Here is a 17,031-nt window from a genome sequence, read left to right on the forward strand (position 1 = left end):
ATTGATAGATAGATAGCAATGTCTACTTTTAGTTATTCCAGTTATATTGTTTGTAGTTCAAATGAAACAAATTACTGTGTATTATATTATGTTATGATAGATAGATAGTCTTATTTTAGCTAACTTTAAGCGAATAGATAGATAGCAATGTCTTTTAGTTAGCTTCAAGCTGATAGATAGATAGCAATGTCTTCTTTTAGTTAACTTTAAGATAGCTAAATGGATAGAAATGTCTTCTCTTAGCTAGCAATGTCTTCTTTTAGCTAACTTTAAGCTAATAGATAGATAACAATGTCTTATTTTAGTTCAATTTAAGCTAACAGATAGATACCAATGTCTTTTAGTTAACTTCAAGCTGATAGATAGCAATGTCTTCTTTGAGTTAACTTTAAGATCCCGCTAAATGGATAGCAATGTCTTCTCTTAGCTAGCAATGTCTTCTTTTAGCTAACTTTAAGCTAATAGATAGATAGAGAGCAATGTCTTCTTTTAGCTAACTTTAACCTAATAGATAGATACATAGATAGATAACAATGTCTTCTTTTAGTTCAATTTAAGCTGATAGATAGATAGATAGATAGATAGATAGATAGATAGATAGATAGATAGATAGATAGATAGATAGATGGAACTTAAATCAATACTGATTAATTTCACAGAGGTAAAAGTGTCAGGCTTTATTTTGAGGAGCCACCACAATTTCACAATTACGTTTTGTTTGTTTTGTAACATTTTTGCCCCCCTCGGGGAGGGGAGGAGAGGGTGATGATTCAATCTGATTCAGACAATCACAGGAGCAGAGCCACACTGAGGCAGGAGTTCATGAGTTATAACCTGCACTGCTCCCTTATCAGGCATTTCCCCCTCTGACAACTACTCTGGAAGCATCTGATAACTTTGACTCGGCTGCTGCTCGCACTCTGGCTCAACCGGAAAAGTTAATTCCACGTTTATAAGAACGCTGGGAAGTGACTGTTCAGAGCCAACTGCTGCTGGTAAGTGCTTTCTTTATTTCTTGGTGGATGAAAGTTGGACATTGCTGGACACGGAGTCATTGTTTTGTTCTTACCTCCAGGTCACATTATGCATCTAATAAGCGTGGTCATCGTGTGCCTCAGTGTTTTGGGGGCTGTAAAGTTGCTGTCCCTCCCCTGGCTCTGGAGCCTCTTAGTGGGGCTGGGATTGTGTATAACCTGGAGGAGATGCTCCTGGAGGTTCATTCACGTGGCTCTACACACTGTCAAAAGAGATTTAATGTGAGTAATTTTTGTGTATATATGTGCAAGTGTGTGTCCTTCTCTATTTTATCTGGATTTAGTTCATAATTTAATATTATTCTATACTGTCTGCACATTAATGAGACGGGGCATCCTCATTTCACTGCATGCTTTACTCTTTATTTTAATGTACCATTAGAACACTGGTTGCTGGAAAATGGGCCTCTATACACCTACACATGTACATATTCCATTAAAAACCAGACGTTTGCAGCTAGAATAGTTTACCACATTAACAATGTATAGAATGTATTTCTGATTAATTTAATGTTATATTCATTGAAAAAAGGTGCTTTTCCTTCCATAAATCCTTGATACCTTGAATCCTTAAAGGTGCCTGGTCATCATACTGCGCGTAAGGTTCTCCATGAAACGTAATCTACGAAATGGAAGCACAATCCCAACGCTGTTTTCCCAGATTGTGACAAAGCACCCGGACAAACCTGCCTTGATCTATGAGGCTACAGGGGAGGTGAGAACATATCGAGGACTGTAAATAATGCACGGATCTTTGCCACAGGTGCACCCTTGGTAAATTGCAGTGGGAATAATGCACAACTCCTTATATGGACATCCTGGTGGTGTGTGTTTATATCACATGTCACATCTTCAGGCTTAAAAAAATGTCCTTATGTATTGTTGAGTCAAAGTTATGATTAATTTTTATAGCATATTTTTTCTTTTCTTTTTTAAACACAACAAAATTGTACTATAATCGTGCAGAAGTGACAAAATAGACAATTTTTCTTTTATTTTTGTTCATAAAAATGAGCAATGCGAACTTTGAAATGTGACCTGTTTCACAAATTCAATCAATTTTTTTTTAATGTGCATAATTTTAGCTCAGGTGTGTTTATTTATCAAGTGAAAATGGGGGGGGGGAATTGCCAATAAGTTGTGCTGAAAAAGAGGATATAAGACACTGTATATTGCACATTCTTATAGCCTATACATTTTTATATAGTAAAGGTAAAAGTCTAATGCTCTCTGTTCTATGGGTTAAAACACAATCGCATACCTTAATATCGGTCATATTATTTCAAATAAGAATATATTATTTTATGTATTCTAGGGCTGAAAAGTGGATTGAAAAATGTAATATTCAGATGTTGGAAACAATTCCTATCTCTACGTTTTCCACCTTATATTAACATATATAAGAGTTAACTTTAGTTAATTTTGAGTTTGCAATTTGTATTCGATTTGCAACTGTAAAGAAAATAATACTAAAGTTGAGCCCTAATGTATTTTGTTCCAGGTTTGGAGTTTCAGGGAACTGCAGGAACGATGCCATGCTGTGGCTCACTGGGCGCTGGCTCAAGGCTGGGCTGAGGGTGATGTGGTGGCTTTGTTCATGGAGAGCCGTCCTTTGTTGGTAGCTCTGTGGTTGGGTCTGGCTATGGTCGGCGTGGAGGCTGCACTCATTAACTACAACCTGCGACAACACTCGCTACTGCACTGTGTCAGTGTGTCCGGAGCTCGAGCGATGGTGTTTGGGACGGAGATGACTGAAGGTAGGAACTTGTTTACGGATAATTGTGATGCTGGAGTGAAGAGTCAAATAGAGTTGCAACTAACAGTCGATTAATCTGTTGATTATTTTCTCGATGAATCGTTTGGTCTAGAAAATGTTAAAAAACATTGATCAGTGTTTGTCAAACCTGGAAATGACGATGTTCTTGAAAAAACAAAATGATTCAGTTTTAATGATTTCTTTGTTATGTGGAGCAAAGAAACGAAGAAAACGTTCACATTTAAGAATCTAAAACGATCAGAAATCTTGTTTTAAAGGGGACATATTATGCAAAATCAACTTTTTAATCATTTAAATCTAAGTACAGGAGATGAAAAACACGATGTTGACTTCCGCACTCATTGGAACGTCACAACGCGCTAAATACCTGGAATTGTTGTATTCTTTGCTCCACAGTGCAGCACAGAGTTCTACACAAACTTCCAGCCTCAGAGGATTTATCTGTCCAATGGATACATGTTGTATATGATGGCATATGATAGAGCCTGCAAATGATCACGTTTCCAAATGCTAACTGCTGTTAGCTCCCAGTAGCTCTGTGGCTGATGTCATTTCCTGTCCCTTAAGTTTCGTTTCACTTTTTTTAAGGTGGACCTAAAGAGATACTACTAAACAGAGCGTTCTGAACAGGGCTGTTTTGGCAGGGTGATTGAACTGCTGTGGTGCTTCATTCTTATGGTAGTTTGACCAAAGCATGTTCATTAGGACACCAGGGAACTAGGTTAACTTGGAGAAATAGGTCCCCTTTAATAATGAAAAAGTTTCAAACCGTTGTTGTCTAGTCTTGAGTTTGTTGCTCAACTAAACAGAGAATCTAATCAAAGTTCAATCCACTGTCTTTGCTGTTTATCTAACGGTAAAATGAATGTGTTTCAACATGTCGAGTTCCTCATTTGTAACACTGATCCTCTGGTCATGCTTCAGCTGTGTCAGAGGTGAGCAGCTCTCTGCAGTGCAACATGGTTTTGTTCAGCAGTGGTGAACGACAGGATGCAATGCAGCTTCACAGCCTCGAGGATGTACAGAACCTAGACATCCTGCTGGCCCGTTCACCCAAACACCCGACAAACCACACGCTCAAGAAGGAATTTAATGGTGAGAGGCTACAGAGTGTGTGTGTGTATACGGGGGGTATGGCTGTGTGCATTGTTTTGATTGCAACACCTTCTTCTTTCTCAGCAAGTCTTTGCCTGCTCGAATGCTCGAATTGCTGGCTACCAACTTTTACTCTCTGATCTTTGTGTGTATTAGACTTAATCCACTGGATTGTTCAAGCACGTAGACACTACTATCAAACAAATGATCAATGTCAGACCGATCGAGGCAACGGCAACACTGTGCTTGTAAAGACGGCTGCAAACAGGTTGGAGTTTGACTGAAAACACAAAGACGCCCCGCAGTTGCAGAAGTGAATTCTATTGCTCAAAAAGGGGGATAAACCAGGGGTGTCAAACTCAAATGGCCTGGGGGCTAGTCTGGTCAAGAGGGGGCCGGTGCTTTCATCAAAGAACATAATTGCACAAGGGTTTCCAAGGGTTTTCTAATCATCCAATATCCTTCTAACGCGATTAGCAAACACAATGTACCATTAGAACACTGGAGAGATGGTTGCTGGAAATGGGCCTCTATACACCTATTCCATTAAAAACCAGACGTTTGCAGCTAGAATAGTCGTTTAACACATTGACAATGTATAGAGTGTATTTCTGATTCATTTAATGTTATATTTATTGAAAAAAAAAGTGCTTTTCTTCCCCTCAAAAATAAGGATATTTCTGTGACCCCAAACTCTTGAACTGTAGTGTAGAGACAAAGACCCACTCTCAATCAAGGTCAATTTAGAGCGTCCAATTTACCTAATCCCTTGCTGCGATGGCAAGATTTCTAACCACTACAACGACTGTGTGGCCCTCTAGTTTGACATCTCTGGGATAAACGCAGGCCCTCGCACTGCTGCTGTATAAACACAAAACACTCCCTCACAAAGGCCAAACATAGGCAGAATAATAACATCAGCAATAACCAAAAAAATGCACCATAGTTACACAGTGCAGCTTCAAAGCACTTCTTTCTTATTGATCTCCTTCTGTGCATTGTTTTATCCCTGTTGTCACATGGCATTCCTCGGTTGTTACCCCTCAAGTCTTTGCTTGCCCAGTCTGTCTGTCATCTGGAGAAATATTGTCAGGAATGATAGCGGGGAGAGGGGGGAGCCCTGGTGCATACCACACACGTGAAACACTGGTTCACAGGAAAACGACAAAGCATTGGCAGTAAAGAAGCATGTTGAACATTACCTTTTTTTTTTTTTTTTAAAGTGTTATGTTGCTCTCCTTGTCCAGACAGACTCTTCTACATTTACACCTCTGGCACAACAGGAATGCCAAAGGCAGCTGTGGTGGTGCACAGTCGGTGAGTGTTGTCTGACACTTTATCTGCACTGATTCTGTTGTGTTTTTGAAAGAAACTCAAAAAAAGCGCATTTCACCCACCTGTTGTGTGGGGGCAACATTGTCAAGTCAGGAACAGTTAATAATTTTAAAATCATGACAATATAATGACCGAATAACAACTGCAGCCACATTTCAGTTTCAAGTGTCCCCTGGTGAAAATTAATGTCACTCTATTCCTACCAGCTATTTTCGCATCACTGCCTTTGGTTTCCACTCCTTTGGCCTGCGACGCGATGACGTCATTTACAACTGTCTTCCCCTGTATCATTCTGCAGGTTTGTTTCTTTGATCAAAGCAGTACTATCAGACCTCATCTCAGTCATTTTCTTGTCATATTGTTGTGCAGTTCAGTCACAGATTTTCCTCACTTTTCCCTTATTTTTAAATGTTCAGATTAAATACTTTGTCATAAAAAATTGCATAAATACGGAGCCATAGATATGCTCACAAAATACTAATTAGTTCCCACGAAATAGGTAAAACATGCGCACAAAATACTAATTTGTTCCAACGAAATATGAATTTTTTCCCCACAAAATACTAATTAGTTCCGACGAAATAGGCAAAACATGCGCACGAAATACTAATTTGTTCACACAAAATACTAATTCATACATTCAGTATTTTGGGGGAACTAATTAGTATTTTGTGGGAACGGATGAGTAATTTTTGCGCAAGTTTTACCTATTTCATGGAAATAAATTAGTATTTTGTGGGAACAAATTGGTATTTTGTGGCCACAAATTAATATTTCATGTGCACAAATTTATATATTATTTTCCCCATGTCATGTCAGGGGCTCTGTACATAAAAGTGTCATCATTTTACAAGTGATTTGTGTTTCCTGTATCATAATATCATTGTGTTGATATGCTACATATGTGTATAAGTTCTTATGTGGACGTTTACAGGCGCGGTCATGGGTGTAGGCCAGTGTTTGCTTTTTGGTTTGACGGTTGTAGTCAGAAGGAAGTTCTCAGCCAGTCGCTTCTGGGACGACTGCGTTAAACACAACTGCACAGTATGTACTCATTAAATCGGTATTTACTCGTTTCATTTATGGAGTAGAGAAAGGCTGTGCTGATGTGTCTTTCTTGTCTAGGTGATCCAGTACATAGGTGAGGTCTGCCGTTATTTGTTGGCTCAACCGGTCCGCCCGTCTGAAGCCCATCACCAGGTCCGCGTTGCCGTTGGTAACGGCCTCCGATCATCTGTGTGGGAGGAGTTTGTCCAGAGATTCAGAATTCAAACAATGGGGGAATTTTATGGTGCTACAGAGTGCAACTGCAGCCTGATCAACATCGATGGGAAGGTGTGTTTTGTGTGTGTGAACGGAGAACTCTTGTTTGAGTCCACTTCTCACTTCATTCATGGTCAAATCGTGAATCTCGAGGCTTCAAAACCCGGGAGTTCACTTCTTGTGGGTGATGCTTTGACCAGTTGCCACTAGCAGTTTTACCCCCTATCTCTTTCCTAAGATCGTTTGCTTCCCGAAAAGGATGTAAATGCTAATCACATCTTCCTCCACTCTCCACACTCGCTTCAACATTAGAAATGCACATCTGTTGAGGCTGAGGTAGAAACATGACAGCCTCAACGATAATGGGAAAACTCCTCAGCAAAGTTTTGATTTGACACAGGAAACTACGTCAGCGTCACTGAAGCTCCGGCAGCTAACAACAGTTAGCATTATTTGTCCTTTGCCAACTCTAGACGGCACATTGCCATCATATATAAAATGTATCCACTGGACACGTAAATCCTCTGAGGCTGGAAGTTTGTGTAGAACTCTGTGCTGCATTGTGCAGCCAAGAATAGAACACTTCTGGATACTATTGCCCTCGCCTGCACTCTCTTGTTTTTTTAGGGACAAAGCGGAGGTCCACGAGACAACAATTCAAGGAATATATCAGTCTGACGTCCCAATGAGTGCGGAAGTCACCACCGCATGTTTTATCTCCTGTACTTAGATTGAGGCAGATCACTAAAACATGACTGAGTCTTAGTTTTTCACACTTCGGCGACTGGTAGGGCCTCCAGAGTCCCAAATATATGTATTAAAATGATGAAAAAAAGTTGATTTTGCATAATATGGGCCCTTTAAATCCCTCATCACAAACATATTGATGGGTAGTATGTTCAGGCTTTGTCTCATCTCATGTGCAGGTGGGGGCTTGCGGCTTCAGCAGCCGCATCCTGCCTGACTTTTACCCCATCAGATTGTTCCGGGTGCAGGAGAACGGAGAGCTGCTCAGGGATTCACAAGGGCTCTGTATACCTTGTCTGCCTGGTGAGGACACACCTACTTACACATGAACAAATGTATGTTAGGAATGTGCCCCAATAAATTTTTTTACTATTTTCTCTCCTTCCATCTGCGTCTCTCTGCAGGTGAGCCGGGTATGTTGGTGGGACGCATCAACCACACCGATCCACTCCGGAGATTTGATGGATACGCCGATTCGGATTCCACTAAACAGAAAATAGCTTCAAATGTCTTCAAGAAGGGAGACTCTGCTTATGTCTCAGGTATTTGTTCTCCGTCTCAGTAAGAGGGACGATACCTAGCTTCACACATACGCTATAAGCCAGTGGAAATTTCGATTTTTAAGACGCCCAGAGGTGAAGGTGAGTCGGCGATGACAGAGCGAGAGCATGTTTCAACAGCATTCCCTGCCTTCGAACACTATATGATGGGATCGGATCCAGCTTTGTATGACGATGATTAATGGACATGATAAATACTTGGGCACTCCACAGACACAATAATAAGAATAAGAAAAAAAACCAACCTCCCACAGAGTGAGATCTGATCAGTTCATTTTTACTCAACACTGTTTCTTTTGAATTACACGACACGATAAATCATCATTAGCGAAGAATAAACTGTCATCCTTGCCTTCAGGGGTGATGATTTTTAATTGTTTCTGCGCTTCAGGTGATGTGATGGTGATGGACGAGTACGGCTACATGTACTTCAGAGACCGCAGCGGCGACACGTTTCGATGGCGAGGGGAGAACGTTTCCACCACGGAGGTGGAAGGAATCCTCAGCGGTCTGTTGGGACACACTGACGTAGCCGTCTATGGAGTTTCTGTACCAGGTAGACGTGAAACAAGGCAGAGTCAGGAAGCGGTGGGGGGGGGGGGGGGGAAGAAAACGACAACAGATTAACAGTTCCTGTCCTTCTGTCTGTGTGCAGGTGTGGAGGGAAAGGCTGGCATGGCAGCAATAGGCCACACGGGAGGCCGGTTTGACCTCGATTCATTCTTGGTTGTCGTACAGAAAGCTTTACCCTCCTACGCACGTCCAGTCTTCGTCCGACTCATGCCATCTGTTGACACCACAGGTGAGGAGTAATGCAAGGACATGCATTCATAAAAGTACCGTCGACTTATTTTTTGAACGTTTTCTTAGGTACGTTTAAAATTCAGAAGACTCGGCTACAGCGAGAAGGATACGAGCCTCAAGACTCGAGTGTGTATTTTCTGAACGGTCGCGATGGACGTTACGAGACTATCACTGATGAACTGTATCATGCGATCAAAGACGGAAACGTCTGTCTATGAAAGGGATGTGCACAGATTACTGAAGAGGACAGTATGTAGACTGTAATTGAAGGAGAAATCTGCTTTTCTTTTAATGAAACCAAACAAACCATGTGTTTATTATTTGATGCCATATCATGTAAAATACATGCAATAAAACTTACTAAAGCCTGTAACAGTCAAATTATAGTCTTGCATTGAAGAAAATAATCAAAAACTCAAGTACAACTTGCAACGTATTAGCCCCTGCCTCTGGGCATATTCATTTCATTGATAAGACATTATACACTACCGTTCAAAAGTTTGGGGTCACTTAGAAATGTCCTTATTTTTGACGGAAAAGCACTTTTTCCAAACAATATAGCATTAAATGAATCAGAAATACACTCTATACATTGTTAATGTGGTAAATGACTATTCAAGCTGCAAATGTCTGTTTTTTTTTATGGAATATGTACATAGGTGTATAGAGGCCCATTTCCAGTGTTCTAATGGTACATTGTGTTTGCTAATGGCGTTAGAAGGATATTGGATGATTAGAAAACCCTTGAAAACCCTTGTGCAATGATGTTAGCACAGCTGAAAACTATTATAAACTATTATTTTGCATAAAAATCATTATTTCTAATCTTGTCAATGTCTTGATTATATTTTCTATTCATTTTGCAACTCTTTTGATGAATAAAAGTGTGACTTTTAATAGAAAACACAACAAAAATTGTATAGGTGACCCCAAACTTTTGAACGGTAGTGTATACACTTCATGTATAAGTAGCATATATGCTGTGCTGACAGTATTTTTTGTTGTGCGTGCAGGTCGGACGTCATGTAATGTATACTGCACATATGATATGAGGATAGAAACAGTAATTTTCCAGCTCAGTTTCAAGCCTGTTGCCTCTTTAAAACTCAGTCTAAATTCTGCCTGAATAAACTAATCTTAGATTAACACAAGGCGGCATCTGTTTGGGCAGAAAAATCAATGTGTACAGAGGATGAAAAAAAGAAAAAGTGCCTGAGCGCCTGCTTGTTAAAATATCGTCTTGCTGTGGTTGCAAAAAAGCATGTAAATTAAAAAGTCTAAGTTGGGAGAGGGGGGCCCCCCTGAGTTAAAGTCTTGCTGGAGCATTTGCTGTCATGAACTCTTCTGTCATTTGATGTCTGGTGTGTTAATGTTGGACTTGGCTTTGTGGTGGCAGGGCGGCTCTAACCAGAAAAGTAGCCTTCGAGCACATTTGATAGTAATCATCTGCCTTACTTGATCAGAAATGTAGCTTTCAAGGATTTTATTGTGCTGAAGTGAGCAAAACATGGCAAAGGTATCCAAAATGTAAAGCAAGGCTCATGGTCCAAGGAAGAGCAAGAGGTGATTAATAAAGCAAAACTTAAACTAAGATACTAAAATCAAAACAGAACCCTAATAGGAGTTGGTTGTGACGTACAGTTTCAGAGCTTTTCCTTCAGTAGGATGAATTTTCCCTGCATCAACTGCATAAAAACCTAATTGAAAAGACATATTTGTGTAAACTGTTTACAACTCTTGACCAAGTCTAAACCATGTGACCAAAATGTCTTCAAATGCTTTTTATACCTTCATGTATGACAGTGAGGCGTCTACGCTAACGCACGTTAGCGCATGGCGCGCTTCCTCTGCGACTGTGCGGGAAAAAAACGCGTGTGACGCCATGTTTATGTGACTCCCGGTTGTTAAAATTAGTCTCTAAAGTAACTCTAAATTTTAAAAACAGAGGCACGCAAGTACACGGGGTACGCTGGTTATTTGTAGCGCTGCTCTTGTCGTTTAATAAACAGACCGCTCCTGGTCGACTGTAGGCCTGCTAATGTCGCTAAAGGAGCTAACGCAGCTAACGGAGCTAACTGGTAAATGGTGCTGCGGCACGTAAACATGACGTCACACACATATTTTTCCAGTCAGTCGTCATAGAAACGCTACATGCGTTAATGCCGTTAAAGTGCCCAGCACTAGTATTCAATATAAACGATGAACACATTTTATATCTAGGTATAGTTTGACCCATTAATATGTATGTATTATTGTTAATTTCTGCTTAGATACTGATTTGAAGTTGTCAATAGACAGCACAGTTGTAACGGCAGAAATGCAGTTTTTCAGTGTTGATGCTTGAGTTTTTACCAGATCGCTGCCTCGTAGTCGGCTGCAGACTCAGTTAAGAGACACACAGCTGCACATTGTTTACATGAAGGCTCCAGGTCATTCAAACAGAACACAGACAGACTCACAGACATAGACAGTGCTCATAAGAAGCCTGTCTGTGTCAAAGATGACATTTGTGCTGGTATCTAGGTCTAGAAAAGATTCAGAAAATTTTCAGATTTCATCTCAAACTTGAAGTTTATCTAACCTGCCTACACCAGATGTAGCCATGCATCACCCTGCACTGCTGCTCTGACATTTATGACTCAGTGATTTATGGTATATCTTTACATCCAGAGGCCAAATTCCTATTTTTGGTGCCCTTTGCTTGCTATTTTCACCCAAGTGCGCTTAAACAGTTCTTTCATTTCTTGACAAAAAAAATCATGCACGCAAAAGTGGCATCTAATAACTTTCTGTGATATTTTGTGGACGTTTGTAGACAACAAGTTAAACTCCCCTGCATGCATTTCCCATATTTCACATTCTTAAAGTACTTAACTCCATTTAACGCTATTTTCCCTGTACCATCTTTACCGCATCATCAGTTGATCTAGTCACAATCTCCTAAATGTGTGTTTTATGACTTATGATCCTGGTATTTGAGGGTGGTTGTGGGAGTGAAAGAGGCCTGGTTCTCTTTTGGGTGTCAGGTCTGCACCTCCATACAAACAAGTAAGAGGGACATGACGTGTGCCAACACATAGAAGTTATGCAATAAGACTTTAGTTTCAATCTGGCCGACAGTCTCACCAGCTCACCATTGTTAGCTATTGTTTGACTTGGCCAACACAACACCAGCTGCAGCACAACATCACAGATCAGGTTTAGTTCTCGAATAAAAGGATTTATTCACATTGCACACACGCCTCAATGCCTTATTTAACGGTGTGCAGGATCTTTTAACGTGCCTCAGACGAAACTGGTAAACTGCAGTATGTCATCTTAATTTTCTGTTACGTTATCTTTAAATATAAATGCAGGTCCTCCACACAACTCTGTGTTACTCAGTATAGCAGTATTTTCAGATTGATGCATTCAAGTGTCATGTCTGATGGAGGGAGATACCGCATGCTATATCCAGTCCTGCTTTTATAATGTAAAAAAGAAAAAGAAAAAAAGAAACAACAAAAAAAGAAGGTCAATAAAAAAGTGAATGAGGTCAAATATGTTTTTATTTGAATTTAATTTTTTTAATTTAAAATCTCATTTTTGACATGTTGCGCTATTAAACAGCGTTTCCCTTACTGTTATATAAATTCACTATTATGTATTTAAGTTTTGACATTTTCATTGTACTAAAATGCTGCGTGCGTTGCCTTTATTTTGACATGTTCCGCTACTTACACGGTGTTTTCGGTTTTGTTTGATCTCATTTTCTTAACTTTACTCGCTGTTAAAACTTTGTCGATGTTCTTCTAGTCTGTGATTGGTCACTTTCTACCTGGGGGCGGGCTAGTTTATAAATACCCCTTGTTTACGCCCGCCTCTTTCTGTCTGCTGTTTATTAGCTACACTTCGCTTTGGCAATGACATTTGAGCAGCTATTAGCAGCTAATTTAATCTCTACCAGCCACTATAAATGGATTTAAAGACCGTCTTCATCGTGTGGCCCGGACTTCAGCAGCAGCAGCAGCAGCAGAAGAACCAGCAGAATCAGCGGAGGATCGAAGCAGGTATATCGCTTTCCTGAGCATGAGGCTCCAGGTGGCTAGTTAGCGTGCTATTAGCGTATTAGCTTCACGTTGCTCCCTGTGCACACAGTGGAAACAAACAGATACAACGATGTAATTGAACAAATTATTTAAAACAATGTTGCCACGGCTTCTGTAGATATCGTTTTTCGGTTGTATTTTGTTTAACGTTTAAAATACGATTTTGCCCCTCTTTACATGTATTTAGCACATTAGCTCCAATTACCTGTGTAAGCAGATGTAGTCGTTTTTTTCTTCAACATTAACCTCGGCGTTTGGTAATTGGCTTTTGTTGTGCCTTGTTTTTATCATTTCATTTATTATTTTTTCATGAATGGGCATTTTCTTCATTTTCGACTGTTAAAGTTCCATTTTTCCCATTCAAAATGTGTTTTGAACGCATGTGGAAATGTTAATTTTTGTTGAATTTTGTTTTGTGTGGTATGTGACACTGTGACTGTCCGTGTAAGTGTGTGACACTGTTTAGTCTCCATCCTATCAGTAAAATGATTGACTACTTTTACCGAATGGAACTTCAGCAGTGAGGTTCGTCTCATGTTCATTGTTTTTTTTGGATTGAGAAGGCCCACAAAATAGACATATGTGCAGCAACCTAAAGAGGCATTCAAAAACTTGTAAGAAGAATAAAACTGTTTGTCGGTTAAACTTTCCTCACAGACATAATATGCACATGTGGGAAACGGAGTAAGGACAAGACTCGGAGGATGGAAAAAGAGCTTGCTGCTGATGTTTTGAGAGCTATCAAGAGGGCTCTGTCAAATGAGGTCCTTACCTTTGATACCACAGAACATTTGTTTTAATCTTTGGTTATCGATCAATCCCTTTTTGAGGCTGCATACAAACGTTGTGCCAGTAAAACATGCATTGTGTTGAAAAGGCAGCTTAATGAAGTTTGCCACTGCTAAAATGCTGGAATGCAAATTTGGACATCCAGTATGTGGTTGATGCACTTGTCTGCATTGTGTACATCATTTCTTAAATTTCTAAGGCAGAGCGGGAGATGGGATTGTCGTTGGCGTATGCCCAGAAAGAGGCTACTAAAGGTAATGTCAGTGCAAAACGAGCACTGAGAAACTTAGGCAGTGTTTATCTTCACAACAGAGATGCGTTTGCTCGAGAAGCAGTTTATAGATTAACAAACATGCATCTCAGGGAAAATTCTAGGAACGTTGTGTTTATCCCAACAGGGGAAAATGCTGTGAAAATTAGCCTGCTTTTCAATCTGTTGCAGGAAAAGACAACTGCAAATGAACTTGTCACTAAAAGAACACAAACACAACCAGCAGTTGTTCGTTATATGCATGTCTGAGACCAAAAATCCAGACTTATTTTCGTATGGCTACTTTGCAGTTGTTTTTGACCTATCACATAGACAAGCAATTTTCAATCGTTTCAACAGTTTTGCAATGATGGTCATGTCAGGTTTAGTGATGGGCCATTACATGCCATATGCTTGTGACCTGCAGTCCCTTGCTTTGTACTGGAGCAATTGCAAATCCCACCACTCATTTACATAAAAGTAGGGGAACTGGGAAAATGGGGTCCAGGGGGCTAAAAAACATACCATACATAAGTCTTAAAATGTTCATGAAATTCCTATGTCTTGACGTCAGGTTGTGTCTAAAATATTCTATTCCTCTCCAGGGAAAACCAAAAGACACTCGGCACGTGAAGTAAACTGCTATCCCTCAGACCCTCAACTTCATCTGCCTCCAGAGTTAGGGTTAGGGTTCTTTTAGTTGTGGTCGTGGTGCTTGTTTTAGTGCTGTCGTGCTGTCTACAGCCCACTTCCCTTATCCCTGTCTCCCTCCCATATTTGTCTGTTTATATTTGTTCAATGTTTTGACTTTGTTCTTGATGTTTGAACTGTAATGAGTTGTCGCGCCCCATATGTTCTTTTCCCAATTCGGAGGGGAAATATCTGAATACACAATTACACATATGTATAACCATGTCTCTGGTGCCTAGTATTAGGACTCTGCTATAATTAAAACATCTGTTGCAGCAGTAGGTTTCTCAGTATTTTCTAACAGTATTCTTGATTTTTCAGCAGGGAACAGGAGTCACACACCGGCGCTTTCACGATTACGATCAGGCAAAATTGTCCACATTCTTGCTGTTTGCTATCTTACTACGTCATCTACACTTTGTTTGTTTGTCATGTCTTGTCCCTTGTCTTTCTGCATCTCTCTTCATCTTCAGGTGTTGGTGAGCATGCTGGTGGAAGAAGTGGTGTCGCTCCTCATTGGAACACTTAGCAAGCATGGTAAACCGATATACAAACGCATCATACTGACCACGTTTTTCTCTTGAGTCTCTGGTGTACGTAGAAGGTTTCAGTGTCTGTCAACAAGTTAACATCTGCTCTCAAGAAAAAAGCTCTCCCTGATTCAGGCCCATCATACTTTCCCGCACCCAACAAGTTTAAAAACCCTTTAAATGAAGTAATCTGTCAAAAACGCTCTTTGGATAAACTACTCTGGAAGTCAAAAGTGGCAGCTGCAGATTGTTCTTTGTTATTTTTCTCGTAAAGGAGCAGCAGAGCAATAATCTCTGATGGAAAAAAAATCCCCTCAGGTGACAGAAGAGGTGTATAGCTTCTTTGGCACACTTCAGTATTTGTCAGGCACCTAAACAATTTAATAACTGTGTGCTGGAATGTGAAGTCTTTCGGTCGCCCGAGGCATACCGTATATGTTTCCTTTAAAACGTGTGTATAACGACCATTTTAGGAGTAATGTAGGAAAACTGTGTTTATATCTCTATCTCTCTTTTAACCCGCTTCCATTATGGGTGAGGTTGAGGTTTTTGCAACTTCACACAAAGCTGCCTTTCAATCGGAATTGAAAATAAACGTTGGCGCGGTTCTCTAAATTCAGGAGATAACGTCAAGGGTGTATTGATGTTCTCGAGTGTGAGAGCGTAAGATGTTTCGAGTCCAAGGCGCTGACACCTTTGTGAAAGCAGGATGCAGCAGTGCGTGGATTTAATGTAGCCAGGCTGCACCTGGACACAGCAACTCTTTGTTTTTTTTCAAGATGATGCTGCAGATACATTTATGCCCCAAACGTTTACAGTGTGGGAAAGTAGGTAAATGTCTTCTCACATGCTATTTATGATGTTGCATCCTTGCTTTTAAGATTTGTCTTGTTATGATGCCGTCGTGAACAAGCACTCAACATTCGTCATGACCCCACACTTCACACAATTCTGAGTGACAGTGTGACCTCATTATATTCAGGTACAGAGTTACTTTTTGTCATACTGGCAGGGTCAAAACAACCTTAACTGCTGTGTATCATCCTACCACAGATTTGTGCGTCTTGCTGTCAGTCCCATTTATCCCTGCAGCTCTGGTTGCGTACTACCTGATCCAGCGTATGAGCTGATGCCAAACCTCTGCGTGATGACTGGACACTCTCATTGACCAGAATGACACTTTGACCTGCTTGTAAAACTTTGAAATCCATAAGAGAAATGTAGATATTAAGCATGGTGTGGAGTTTGCTCTCTGACCGACCAACAGAACCTCTTCATGCAGCTCGGACGGGCTCATCACAATCTTCCCAGCCACTTCACTGGCTCTGCACCACCAGAGCGCAATTACATTCAGATACATGATACCCGCTGTGGTCTCTCTCTCCTTCTGCTTCTAGGTTCCACACATTGTGCGTTCAGAAAGTGTATACCCGTATCCACATGGAACCGTTCCACTCAGTGGAAACACCCCAATGTCAGCTGGGGTTGGCCCATACGGCCCTCATGTGGAGGATAAAGTGGCAGACAATGGATGTATGGTATCTTCTTTTACTATTATTATTATTATTGTGAAACACTGCACATCTATTTTTTTGGTTGAAGGACACAGGTGAGACAACTTCACTACATGTTAAGACCCTTGTTAAGTTAATAAAGCTCTTTGTTTTCTGGGTTGTGTCTCACAGGCCTGCAGCATAATGAACACATTGGCCACGCCCATGGTTTTGTATTCGCTTCCTATATGGACTACAGCTGGATCTCTTCTTAAAGGGGAGGACAGCCCGGCGAGTAAAGCTGTTCTGCTGTGTCGGATAAATGAGACGGTGTTCGTAAAAAAAAATAAAACGGCTTAGTGTTAACCTAGTAGAAGCTGTCTGACACGGTGTATTTTACTGTAAACTGGACACAGGAAGACTGTCACCACGCTGCATTCAACGAGCACCGACGTTGTTCAGACCTACCCTTTAATTATTGCCTGTTCCTCCGCCATGTATTCACTGTCGGCATAACACAACAGCGGGACACTCAGCTTCTTCATCCCCAGCGTCCTTCTCTGCCCGCCGCGTCAG

The 17,031-nt window shown here is 40.6% G+C and overlaps 1 protein-coding gene across 1 annotated transcript; it reads left to right on the top strand.

Annotated features, from left to right (window-relative positions):
• Positions 1 to 1,083: 1,083 nt before the first annotated feature.
• Positions 1,084 to 8,833, top strand: LOC310941158 (long-chain fatty acid transport protein 1-like; the record flags this gene model as incomplete). Its single annotated transcript, XM_083906278.1, has 13 exons — positions 1,084 to 1,256; positions 1,611 to 1,749; positions 2,536 to 2,791; positions 3,736 to 3,906; positions 5,154 to 5,223; positions 5,448 to 5,539; positions 6,176 to 6,285; positions 6,367 to 6,576; positions 7,431 to 7,554; positions 7,656 to 7,793; positions 8,203 to 8,367; positions 8,467 to 8,613; positions 8,682 to 8,833. The coding sequence occupies 13 exons, from the start codon at positions 1,084 to 1,086 to the stop codon at positions 8,831 to 8,833; spliced, it is 1,947 nt and encodes a 648-aa protein (XP_083762404.1).
• Between the last annotated feature and the right edge of the window lie 8,198 nt (positions 8,834 to 17,031).

Source organism: Microchirus variegatus (genome assembly GCF_963457635.1).
Source record: "Microchirus variegatus genome assembly, chromosome: 19".
NCBI lineage: Eukaryota > Metazoa > Chordata > Actinopteri > Pleuronectiformes > Soleidae > Microchirus > Microchirus variegatus.